The sequence below is a fragment of the Trichosurus vulpecula genome, assembly GCF_011100635.1.
Source record: "Trichosurus vulpecula isolate mTriVul1 chromosome X unlocalized genomic scaffold, mTriVul1.pri SUPER_X_unloc_1, whole genome shotgun sequence".
Taxonomy (NCBI): domain Eukaryota; kingdom Metazoa; phylum Chordata; class Mammalia; order Diprotodontia; family Phalangeridae; genus Trichosurus; species Trichosurus vulpecula.
The window spans coordinates 1,372,621-1,385,191 of record NW_023494377.1 but is presented as its reverse complement, the minus strand read 5'-3'; the positions used below and the strand labels follow the sequence as shown (position 1 = coordinate 1,385,191).

At 51.0% G+C, this 12,571-nt stretch overlaps 1 protein-coding gene across 2 annotated transcripts in view; it reads left to right on the top strand.

Moving 5' to 3' along the window:
- The window catches only part of TSC22D3 (TSC22 domain family member 3), an 81,069-nt gene extending 69,061 nt beyond the window's left edge, over positions 1 to 12,008 (top strand). Inside the window, exons 1-3 of one of the 2 annotated variants that reach the window (XM_036740378.1) lie at positions 9,338 to 9,660; positions 9,975 to 10,026; positions 11,220 to 12,008. In XM_036740378.1, the coding sequence (XP_036596273.1) occupies positions 9,539 to 9,660; positions 9,975 to 10,026; positions 11,220 to 11,453 (408 nt within the window). In that variant the 5' untranslated portion in view covers positions 9,338 to 9,538 and the 3' untranslated portion in view covers positions 11,454 to 12,008. Of the gene's footprint in view, positions 1 to 9,337; positions 9,661 to 9,974; positions 10,027 to 11,219 lie in introns of those variants that run through there. The other variant, XM_036740377.1, reaches the window with a different exon arrangement.
- Positions 12,009 to 12,571: the final 563 nt, after the last annotated feature.

The following is a 12,571-nucleotide window of genomic DNA, read 5'->3' as shown; positions in this document are numbered from 1 at the left end:
CATGGGGCTCCAAGGGAGACAAAGGGGAAAATGAGCGAAATGGTCCCATCGCCACTTTGGGCCCGATGTTCTCGTGCCCACACCCACTGGCTGATGCCACCTGGTGATTCCGCAAGAGTTTCCAACACCCTCACTTCTACCCTTTTTTTCTGTAATCTTGGTGCCAGCAGCTGCCAACATGGTCTCCCAGGAGCCTGACGCGGCCAGCTTTCTGTTGCCCTCTTTTGCTGGTTGGGAAGAAAGCGTTTGGTCCTATTTCCCAGGGTAAGCTGGTTGTTAGCTCTCTGAAAAGCTTGGGAGATGGGACCTGTTCCTCCTGAACATTTCAGGATCACACAGGATCAAATGCTCTGGGTTCTGGAGCTAGAGGGGACCCGAGAGGCCCTCTAGTCCAACCTCTCATTTTACAGATGGGGAAACTGAGGCCCAGGGAGGGGAAGGGACTTGTCCCAGATTATGTTAGAGCTGGCAGCTAATTCAACCCCTTCATCTTACAGAGAAGGAACATTTACTGTGTGACCCTATTCAAGTCCCTTCCCCTCCCTGGGTCTCAATTTCCCCATCTATAAAATGAGAGGTTGGACCAGATGGCTTTTGAGATCCCTTCCAGCTCTAGATTGAAGAGCCAGTAAAGCCCAGGGACGGGATGTGACTTGTCCAAGGTCACTCATTGGATCCCAGGGTCATCAATGTTAGTGCGGTGACTGGCTCATAATAAATACTTTTCATTCATTTTCCATTATCTTAGAGCTGGAAGGGACCTCAAAAGCCATCTGGTCCAACCTCTTGGTTTTACAGAAGGGGAAACTGAGGCCCAGGGATATGAAATGCATTGCCCAAGGTCATATATAAGATCATAGGCTCCTAGATCTAGAACTGGAGAGGCCCCCAGAGGCCTTTCTAGTCCTTGTTTTTCTGTTTTTGGAGGGAGGAAGGCAGGGCAATTGAGGTTAAGTGACTTGCCCAAGGTCACACAGCTAGTAAGTGTCTGAGGTTGAATTTGAACTCAGGTCCTCCTGACTCCAGGGCTGGTGCTCTACTCACTGCACCACCTAGCTGCCACTAGTCTTCATTTTTCAGAGGAGGAAACTGATACCCAGGAAGGAGAAAGTCATGAGTAGGATCATATGTAGAGCTGGAAGGGGCCCCAAAGGCCATCTAGTCTAATTCCCTCAGTTTACAGGTAAGGAAACTCCTCTCCTCTCACGTGGATGTGCTCAGTCATGTCTTAGCGGCAAAGTCCCACTGAACGCCTGAACTGACTTAGCCTATGAGCCACCTGCTGTTGTTGCCCTAGCCCAGAGATCATCCCCCCTCCTTAATCTGAGGTATGATAAACCTCCAATGAATGTGGTTAGAAAATACCCGAAGGGCCTGAGCATAGGACACTGCTCCCATTTTATAGCTGTGGAAACTGAGATACCGAAAAGTTGAGCGATCGGTTCAAGATCACGACGTTTACATTGCTGAACCACTAGCCTTGAGAACAACGAAAAGGCAGGCTGGACCCGATTACCCATGTGGGCCTTTCCAGATCTGAGCCTCTGATGTTATTGGAATCAATGATTCTTTCAGTGTTTCCATTTTCCATGCGCAACCCGCCAGACAAAGACCCGAGTACGGTGGGATGTGAATAGTGTAGCTCTTCACTTGGCGATTTTAGATTAGACAACACAAATGAAGTCCTGGCAGACCTCTATTAACCTGACTGCCCGGGGAACAGGCTGTTCTGGGTAATGAAATTCTCTGATTAGCCTCCGGATAAGTATAAACTCCCTTTTGTCTCACTCCTGGTCTCTGGCAATCTTTCTATAATGCCTGAGTCCATTTTCTTGTCTTAATAAGTGGAGTCCAGTCAGCATTAGCTGAATCTTTGCTGATTAAAGGGTTTTCAAGGTCTCAGGGTGAGAGCTCTCGTCCCTCAGGCAGTACTCCAAAAAGAAGCAGGAGATCAGGCGGGGTATGAACAGGGCTCTGAGCATCCTGTGCCATTTGCTTGTCTATTAATTAGGTCCCTCATGCCGGCTTGCTTCCTAGTCATTTGCCTGTAGAATTTTCCATGTACCACATGCCAGTGAAGTGGCTAAGGATGTCATTGGCCTGTCTTCTGGTGAACAGCAGTTTGATGATGGTATTATTACTGCTGTTATTGTGATCATGCCTTCATAGCTTACTGGGTATCCAGGGAGCCCAGCCGAGGCATCGCCCCCCACCACCACTGATGTGGTGGGCGCAGGCCGTGCCCCCGCTAGCAACCCAAAATTAGGTACCGGTTCTACTGAACCAGTGCAAACTGGCTGAATCCCATCACTGACCCCAGGGCTGTGCTGGTAAATGTTGAACAACCGACTCTCCAGGAAACAAAAAAACCAACAGTGTATTCAACATTCTCCAGTTTCACCTGCATTATCAACATTTTCTTCATAACTTTCAAAACAAATACGCAAGTCCTGTTTCCGGTCTGTAAATGGTCACACTGAAAATTTAACAACCGACTCTCCTGAGCCTGTTCCAGCTAGGTGTCCCAGATGAATTTTCTTCTTCTCTCTGCCAAGATTCAGCCATGATGTAGTAGACAGAGAATTAGGAAGACCTGCAACCATGTCTGCTCAGTACTGACTGTGTGGCCTCAGATGAGTCACTTAACCTCCCAATGCTCTGGGCAAGACCAAAAATGTCAGAGTAGCTTCTAATCTGCATTGGTAAAGGAAGTTTTCTCATCCAGGAGTTCTCTATATTAATGAAATCTCAGATCTAATCCCTATCCCTTTGCTCTCCCACCTTCATCCTGCCAATGCTTGGAGAACAATCTAGAAGGCACTTGAAGTTAATAGTTTAGCCTTAATCAGAGGATCCTAGCTCCCATGAAGGCTTGAGGGATGCTCCAGTCCACCCCTTCATTTTACAGAGGAGGAAACTGAGGCCCACAGAGGGGAAGGGAGTGGCCCAAGGTCACCCATAGGCTCCTAGATTTAGAGCTAATAAGATCCTCTGAAGCCATCTAGTCCAACCCCCTTACAGATGGGGAAACTGAAGCCCAGGGAGGGGAAGGGACTGGCCAAAGGTCACATAGGTAGCAAGCAGCAGAGGTGAGCTTTGAATCAAGAGACAGTATTCTTTCCACTGTACCAGCTACCTCTCCCCTAGGCATTTGCCATAGAAAGGTCATGAGCATATGGAAAATGAAGGGGTCAAGCCAGCAGCTATCTAAGTTGCCTTGCAGATCTAAGGAAGAGATTCTTACTTCTGGAACACCCAATAGTAATAACTGTCCCATCTACAAGAAGCTTATGCACCCATAAGCATTCCCTAACAGCACTCCTGTAAGATAATCATAACTCAGTGCAGCCCAATTCACTACAACCAGCATTTGATAGAACCACCCCGGAGGCTGTACCCATTCTAGTGGGGATAATAAAGCAAGGGGGGCCCTCCCAGCATCCTAGGATTCAATGCTGGCTCTCAGACACCCTTGCAGATAAGCCATCTGTCATCGATAGATGGTGAGTGTTAGCAGAACTCCCCAGGAAGCCCAGCCCAACCCCTCCCCATGAGATTAGCTCTACACTCAATGATTTCCAGGCTGGGTACCACACAAGGAAGCGTAAGAACCAGTTTAACATCGATTCAGTTCAACAAACAAGTACTGAATTCAAGGTTCTTCTGTATGCTGGGCCTTGGGGACATGAGGACAACATAAAAAGCAGTCCCTGTCCTCTAGGGGAGACACGAGAACAAATCAAAAAAGGCAAGATCATTTGGGGCAGGAGAAAGCCCACCCAATAGGAAGGTGTGCTGGACTGCCATCAGCTAGTCCTGATCCCAGGCTAGCTCTCTGGCCTTCCTCTGCATAACACGATTTTTGCTCTCAGCTTACGGATCCTCTCTTCAAAAACCTAGAAGCAAAGTTTAGAAGCTACCCACTTCAACTCCTTTGCTTTATAGAAAAGGGAAACTGAGGCACGCAGTGCTTAAGTTCACATACGTAGGAAAGAGCAAAGCCAGGAGCTGAGACTAAGTTCTCTGAGTCCAAGGCTAGTGCTCTTTTCATACAGCTGGGAAACTGAGGATCAGAGAGAAGGAGGAAGAGACTTCCCCAGCTAGTCAGTCAATCAGCATTTATTGTTGTTCAGTCATGCAGTCATGTCCATGACCTCGTGGACTATACCACCCATGGAGTTTTCTTGGTAGAGATGCTGGAGTGGTTTGCCATTTCCTTCTCCAGTTCATTTTACAGATGAAGAAACTGAGGCAAACAGGGTGAAGTGACTTGCCCAGGGTCAACCAGCTAGTAAGGGTGAGGCTGGATTTGAACTTGGGGCTTCCTGACTCCAGTGCCTGTGCTCTATCCACTGAGTCACCTAGCTGCCTCCTAAGTATTTATTAAGCACCTACTATGTGCCAGATACTGTGCTAAGCACTGGAGATACAAAGAAAGGCAAAAGACAGTCCCTGCTCTCAGGAAGCTCACAGACAGAAAGTACCAGAGCTAGAACTCAAACCCAGGTCTCTTGACTGAGTCCTGGGTTCTCGCTTAATTGCCTGCTCTTCTTCCTGCCCACCTGATCCCTTGTCCCCTTGTCTCAAGGGCCATATTTTCCTCTTCTTCACCTGACCACTACCTCATCCCATCCAGCTGTGCACTTCCCCTCCCCCGAGATGTGCAATCATTCCATGTGCATCCCTTCATTGGCCTAGTCACCATTATCTATGGACTCTGCTGGTGGGTCTAGCATGGGACGGCCTAGCCCAGGGGTGGAGAACCTGTAGCCTGGCAGCCACATGTGGCGCTCTAGGTCCTCAGGTGTGGCCCTTTGACTGAATCCCAACTTCACAGAACAAATCCCCTCTAGGTCCTCAAGGGCAGCCCTTTGACTGAGTCCGAACTTCACAGAACAAATCCCCCCACCCAGCCTAGACCCTCTTGCTTTCCCTTCCCGGGTCTCATAGCAATAGGCACCCTCACTCCAGAGCTGTCTTCCAATCTTTCTCCCCTTCCTCCACCCCCAGCTGCCAGTGCAACATCCTGGGGCAGGAAGGGGACAGCAATCATTTCTTTGGGAACAATTTATAAGGCAAGAAAATGCTGACTCTCAGACTGCTGCCAGACCACAGACAGATTAGGGAATTAGCTAATTTTAGCCAATGTAATTTCAGGTAGTACTTTATTGTTTGCTACACATTACTTACGGCATGCCTCTTTCGAAGGGCTTGGAACCTGAGATTGATTAGCATGTCCCAGGCCATAAGATCATACATTTAGGGCTGACGGCCCTCAGAGGCTGAGTTCAACTCCTCCTGTTACTGCCAAGGAAACTGAGGCCTGGAGAGCTGAAGGGACCAGTGTGAGACCACCCCCACAGTCCTAGTCCTAGAGATGCCAAGGCCTTCACAGAGGTCTTAGAATCCCATTCCCTTCTGGGACTTTAGGGGAAACTGAGGCCTAGGAGCTTTAGTGACTGGCATAAGATCACCCATAGATAGGCTCCCAGATTCATAGCTGGCAGGGCCCTCCAAAGCCATGGAGTCCAACCCCCTCCTGTTACTGAGGAGGGGATGTGTTTAGTGACTGGTGTGAGGTTACCCCTAGGATCTGATATTCATAGCTGGCAGGGCCCCCAAAAGCCACCTAGTCTTGTTCACAAAGGCAGAAACTGAGACCCAGGAGGGAGAAGTGATTCACCCAAGGTCACCCAGGTAGTGATAGAGGTTAGATTCGAACTCAGGTCCTCTGACTACAAAAGTCACTTTCTACCGCCCCAGCCTGGTGATCAATTCGAGGCCTCCTGATTCTGAGCCCAGTGTTCTAGGCAAACAAGTGTCTGAGCTGCATTTTCAGCCTGAGCTCAGTTGGAGCCTTGCCCAGGATGTCTGTGCCAGGCACCTGGTCAGGAGAAATGGCGATCACCTTTGTTGCTGATAAGAGTTCCTAGTACTTTTCCAGTTGCAGTTTCATAGATTTCACAAGATTTCGAGCTGGCAAGGACCAGAGAGAGCATCTAGTCCACCCCTTTCATTTTACAGAAAAAGAAACCATTGGTTCAGTTTGGGGAATGGCCTGCCCAATGTCACACTCAACTGCGACAAAAATATGTTCACCACCTTCTACCTTGGTCCTGGGTCTAAGGAGACAAAAACAGGACAATCCCTGCCCTCGAGGCTCTTCCATTTTGCTGCTCGAACCACTAAAGACACGCTCGGTAGGTAAGGCAGATCAGCCAAGGAACCCCAGATAAAGTATTGGCTTGAGAAAAGCTAAGGAGTCTCAGAGTTGTGCCCAGCTAGTGAAAAAGGCTGAATCCCAGATTTAGAGATGAAGAGAGGTCTTAAAGCCCCAGTACTCTCATTTCACAGAGACTGAGGCCTGGAGGTGAGTGCCTTATCCAAGGTCACACAGGTAGTCTGTGTCAGAAGTGGGATTTGAACCCAAGCCTTCCAACTCTAAAAGCCAGTGCTTTTTCAAATGCTGTACCATGCTGCCGTGTGTCCCTGGACTCCCATTAGACCATATCCCAGCAGACCACAGCCTGTCGAGCACTGACTCATGTCTACAGGTGACAGTTTACCCCAAAGTGCACTGCATCCAGACGGACCCAAGCTGGATTGTTGTAGGGAGCTAGCCTGTCCTCATGTCGCTGTCCCTCCTGCCTGGAGGTTCCATTGAGAACCACTAGGTGGCCTTGCCACAGAGCAGGATCTTGAGGGCAAAGCCCTTGGAGTAACTTAAGGACTTGGAGAGTCAAAATAGATTTCAGTGGAAAAAAATATCTGGAGCTGTTATGAAGCAACAGGCTCCTTGTGTTCCCTGCGGTTAGGAATCTCCCAGCCTTGTTGGTTTTTCCTGAAGGAACCTCCAGCGTTGTGATGCGCTTGGGCCCCGTGCGGGCTCTCCCCAGCCAGCGAGAAACAGGCTGCCTTTTGACTGGGAATGCTGTTTACTGTTGGAAAGAAACAAGGGGAGACACTGTTTTAGAAGGGACACAGACAGGTCTGGGCAGGGGTGATTTCGCTTCTTCTGCACACTGTAAACTCTGGGCACTGTAGATGGCTAAGGTGAAAAGGGCACCCGCCTTGCAGTTCAGAGAACTGGGTTCGAATTGGGCTTCTGGTGAGTGGTAAGCCATGAACCGGACCCAGCAACTGAATCTCAGAGCCTCTCATTTTCTGTAAAATGGGGGCGAGCCATCAGCCAACCAGTTAACAGGCATTTATGAAACACCTACTAGATGCCAAGTGTCATGCTGATACAAAGACAAAAGTAAATCAGACCCATGTACATATAGTAATAATCACGATGATGGTAAGGAGGAGGACAATAGCTCATATTTATATAGCATTTACCACGTGCCAGGCACTGTGCTAAGGTCTTTACAATTATTATCTCATTTGAGCCTCACACCAACCCTGAGAAGTAGGGAAAGATGAGGAAACTGAGGCAAGCAAAGGTTAAGTGCCTGCCCAGAGTCACACCGTTAGTATATGATGCTGGATTTGAACACCAGTCCTCCTGATTCCAGGCCCAGTACTCTAGTCACTGCAGATAGAAGCATATACAGAATAAGGCAAAATAAATACCAGGGCACTTGGGGGGAGGCCATGTAGTACACAAATCAGGGGCTTCCAACCTGGGATACACATGCTCCTAGCAGGTAAATGCGCTTGGCAAAGCATATAAGGGAATGTTTGGTAAATAATTAATGTACTGTATTATATGCAGACACATGGTAAACTCTCATATTTAGTTCCTTTTGTAACTAGAGTGTACAGGAGGATTTACTGAGAGCCAAGGGGTATGGGGACAGAAAAAGGTTGGCATCTCCTGGTATAGGGATAGAGAGTTACCCTTGGAGTTAAGAAGGCTTGGGTTTCCATCCTGCCCGTGCTACGTACTGGCTGTGTGACCTTGGGTCAGTCTCTTCCCCTTCCTGTAAAATGAGGGGGTTGGACTCAATGGTGTCTGAGAGCCCTGTCAGCTCTACAACCAGGCTTCTATGTGCACCCTTGTCATAGGATGGGCCAGTAGGCAGAGAAGTGAGGGAGTTAGATGGGTAAGGAGAACAGCAGCCTGTGGTGGGGAGCTGTGGAAGAGGGCAGTGTGAGGCCAGGAAAAGATCGCTGTGGGTCATAAGACATTGGCTCCAAGCTGGAAATGACCTTGGAGGCCGGAGTCTGACCCCTCACACTTTATTCAGAAAACACTGGATTTGTACCCAAAGGGTCATAAATACTAGCTGAGCTCTGAGGTGCTGGAGGAGAGAGGATGCTGGTTTGGGACCCAAATCTGGGTTCGAATCTTGCCTCGTGCTATGAAATCTTAGAGGAGAGGCTGTCCAGTACTGAATCCCCTCACTTTACCAGTGAGGAGCCAATGTAGGAGGTCAGGGGGCTTTCTCACATTGACCGATCCTTTGGAGGGAGTCCCTTCTGGCTTTCTGGGCCTCAGTTTCTCCCTGGATCAAAAGCAGTGGTTGTATTATGTCAGGGTTTTTAACCTGGCATCGGTGAACTTTTGTTTTTAATGCTTTGATTACTGTGTTTCAATATAACTGGCTCCCTTTTTTCTGCGTTTATACATTCTCATTCTGAGGAGGGGCCGGTAGGCTCCCCTGGGCTGCCAAAGCAGGAGGGACAGGACCCCAAAAAGTTCGGAACTCCCGAGTTCGTGGTATTTATAGAGAGAGGGCACCTTCCAGCCTTTTTGAGGATGTGGAAGAGTCAGAATGTACTGGGGTTGGCACTTGGATAGGCAGAAAATAAATGATGTCGGGTTATTAAACAACCGTAGAAAATGGCTGGTTAATCTTAAATCTCTTCCTCACACACTTGGCCTTCCGTGTAACTCATCCTGACAGGAAAGTGCTGCATATCCTTTTGCAGATGAGTAAGCTGAGGTGCTAGGGCTCAAGTGACTTGGCCAGGGTTACACAGAAGCGGTCTCCCCTCCTTTTACAGAGGAGGGTCAGAAGATGAGGACACTTGGTCGCAAGGTCACACAAAGACACTCCTCCGGCCTTGACCGGCTCTCCGGTCAAGGTCAAATGCATCGGCCGCTTGCCCCAAGTCTCCCTGGGCGGGATTCGAACTCGGCCGTCGGTGTCCTGAGCGGGCACCCAGGGGATCGCACCCTGCCTTGCCTGGGAGCTCGGCGAGGCTTTCCCGCCCAGGGGGTAGAAGCGTGCCGGGGAATGCAAGCTGCCCCCTTACAGGCTGAGGCTGCCAGAGCGGGGCGTGGCCTCGCGCTTCGAAGCCGGCTGAAGCCTCATTTGCATGCCGCCTGACGCTACGTGACGTCACGGGCTCGCCCTCTACAAAAAGGCGGTCGCGCTGCGCCCTAGCCGAATCCGGGCTGGGTGATCGGGAGGGTGTGGTGAGGTGTCCGAGCGATCTCCGTGTGGCCCGTGGTGCCCTCGCTGCCGCCGTCGCCGTCGCCCCCGCCGCCCGCGCCCGTGCCCCGCAGCCCCCGAGGGCCCAGCAGGACAGCCGCCGCCGCCGCCACCCCTCGAGCCCTCGGGAAAGCAGAGGCCGAAGCGCTTGAGCCATGAGCTCCGAGATGTACCAGTCCCCGATGGAGGTGGCTGTCTACCAGCTGCACAACTTCTCCATCTCCTTCTTCTCGTCCCTCCTGGGCGGGGACGTGGTCTCTGTCAAGCTAGACAACAGGTAACCAGCCCGCCCGCGGCTCGCCCGGGAGGCTTGCACCCCGGCAGCCCGCGGGGCTGCGGTGCGGCCGGGCACAGAGTTCGGGGTCAGGGTCAGAGTCAGGGTCAGGGTCAGAGTCAATGGCACTCGGGCCCGGGGCCTGGCTTGGAGCGCGCGCGCGCGAGCCAACGGTGCCTGAGGAGGGGGAGGGAGGGGAGGGCGGTTTCCAGGACCGAGATTGAACGCCTGGGGGCGCTGATTGTGGGTACCCAGGTGAGGGGCTGCACTGCGGGGCGGCTTTTGTGATGGGTGCCTGTCACTTTGTATCTCCTCAGTGCCTCCGGAGCTACCGTGGTGGCCATCGACAACAAGATCGAGCAGGCCATGGTGAGTCCCGGGTGCACCCTGCCATGCACTCCCCCTCCCCACCCTCTCCTCAGCCCTTCCCCCGCCCTCGAGTCTGCATCACCCCTCCCCCAGATCGGCTAAGACCACTGAGGTAGGGCCGTGTCTCTGACATATAGCTCGTTGGGACAGAGTCCGAAAGTAGGAGAGGGCCTCCTGGGGCGTTCTCCAGAGCTACCTGCCCAGGACGTGGCGGGGCAGGGCAGGGCCCGCCTTGGCGCTTCCATCTGGGTGAGATCCCCCCGCAGACATGGATGGCTTGCCTTTGTCTGAAGCCTGCATTAACAAAGTGTGAAGCCCCTGCTGCAGTCCCTCTGCAGAGAACCCAGAGCCCTGGGCAGAGAGCAAGGGAACAGAAGCAGCCTCTCGCTTCTGCAGTGAGTGCTTCTTGACGCCACGCTTGGGGCTGCTAGGCACAGAGGAGTTGTTTAGTGGTCCCCCCCACCGGGATTACGGGGAAGGGACCCTGGGTTCCCCCCTCCCCCGAGATATGCAGGCTGTTTCCTGTACTTGGCAGCCGAGTGACTGCATCAGATGCCACGGGTCCTGGGACCGGTGCACACGGCCAGCCTCTTGTCACAATGGATGCAGGAGTCCTAGCCAGGAGATGAGGTCGGACTGCAGTACAGCTGCATATTTAATGCTTTGGCTGACAGAAATGTAGGGATCAAAACAGCCAGGCCATTATTAAAATATACCAGGAAAGCCGGGGAGGAACCTAAACCGTGCCCTCATCTGGCATGACCATATGGACACATCATTCCCCTCCCCCCCTCACCCCCATAGAATGTAACCTTCTGGAGGACAGGGACTGCTTCATTTTCTTCTCAATATCTCCAGTCCCTAGCACACATGGTAGGCTCAAAGGCTTCGGTGCAAACAAGACCCTGGCATCCAGGTGAACCAAAAGAAACCCTGTCACCCCAGCCCTGCATCCTGGCAGCCCTCCCTCATTAGAAGCCTTGCAAGATGTGGGGGGCCAGTTTGGATACAGGGAATCTTCCTTCTGTATCTCCTTGGCCAGTGTCTGGAAGTCCCCCCACCCCCACCCCCACCCCCAAACTGACAAGAAAGACACCAGAAAAGTAAGTAAGCCTTCAGGATAGCTTCTCCAGGTTAGTAGAGTATGGCTTAGTGATCAAGTGTTTGGTTTGGGTTTGGTTTTTTCCGTATAGGATCTAGTGAAAAATCACCTGATGTATGCAGTTCGTGAGGAGGTGGAAATCCTGAAAGAGCAGATCAAGGAGTTGGTGGAGAAAAACTCCCAGCTGGAGCGTGAGAACAGCCTTCTCAAAACCCTCGCCAGCCCCGAACAACTGGAGAAATTCGAGTCCCAGCTGAGCCCTGATGAGCAGACCACCCCTGTTGCCACCAATTCACCTGAGCAGGATGCAGGTTCTGCCGTGTAAGTGGCTCTGTCCTGGGGGTGGGCAGAGCCACAGAACTTTTTTCTACCTAGCTCCTTAAGAATATGATTTTTTTTTCATCCCTAAGTATCATCTCACATGGAGAATTGCCCAGCCTGCATCAGCTGGTGCTGAGATGTTCAAAGGGCGGACCTTCATGGGCCCGCCCTAAGTGTTTGACCTCTGAAGAAAGAGTTCTTTTTGGAAGTTGAGTTACACAAGGAGATGATACCCCAGCTCACACCCACTGGCCCCAGGACAACCAAGGCACGCACCTTGGCTATTCCTGAAAACAGAACAGGGCTGTATGCGTTGTTGTCGTTGTGGTTCTTTTTTTTTTTTTTAACACAACCTGTTTTTAAATGGAAACCAGCAGCAGTTAAGACAGGGTCAGGCTTCAGCTGAATGGCCCTAATGGTTTTCTTAGCGAGTTCTGCTTTTTTCTCTGTGGCAGCAGACAGGGCCCACTTTTTGACACCCATTCTAATGTCTTCAAGAGTGGGTCTTTACTTGCTGAAATGTAGACTGAAATTTCAATAAACTTTTCTAAATAGAAAATTAGAGTTCTTTTAATTTGTAAAAAGCAGAGGGTTATGGGACTACAGGAAACGAGTGAGGGTAGGGGAATGGGAATGGGTCCATGGGGTGTCCACTATTGGGACCTTCCTGGCTTGGGTGGCTTGTTATACCCTACTTCAAAGGCAGGGAATTGGGGGGGAGTGGCGCAGATAAGGAGGAAAGTCCCTCACTGAAATGGAAAATTTTTGAACTCACTTCTTCCTGAGCCCCCCAGGCTACCCTGTACAGCTTGCTAAAGGACTCACAGGGGGGAGTAGTTAGGGGGACAGATCTCTTTTCAAAGAAACTTAGGGAGGGGATTCTGGCTAGGGGTGGGAGAATCTCTCACTTGGATGTTCCTGACTCAAATCTCAACGGTGGATGCCCTTGGAGCAGCCCACATTCAAGACACCCAAGCTGACCCTTGTACTTCCTGAATCCCAAACCTCTGGATGACTCTGAAGTTACTTTTTCCCTGCCCTGGTCCAGATACTTCATTAGTTGCTTGGTCCAGACACTTCATTTTCCTTTTAATGTTTATTCTGGACACCAGCTCATTCATC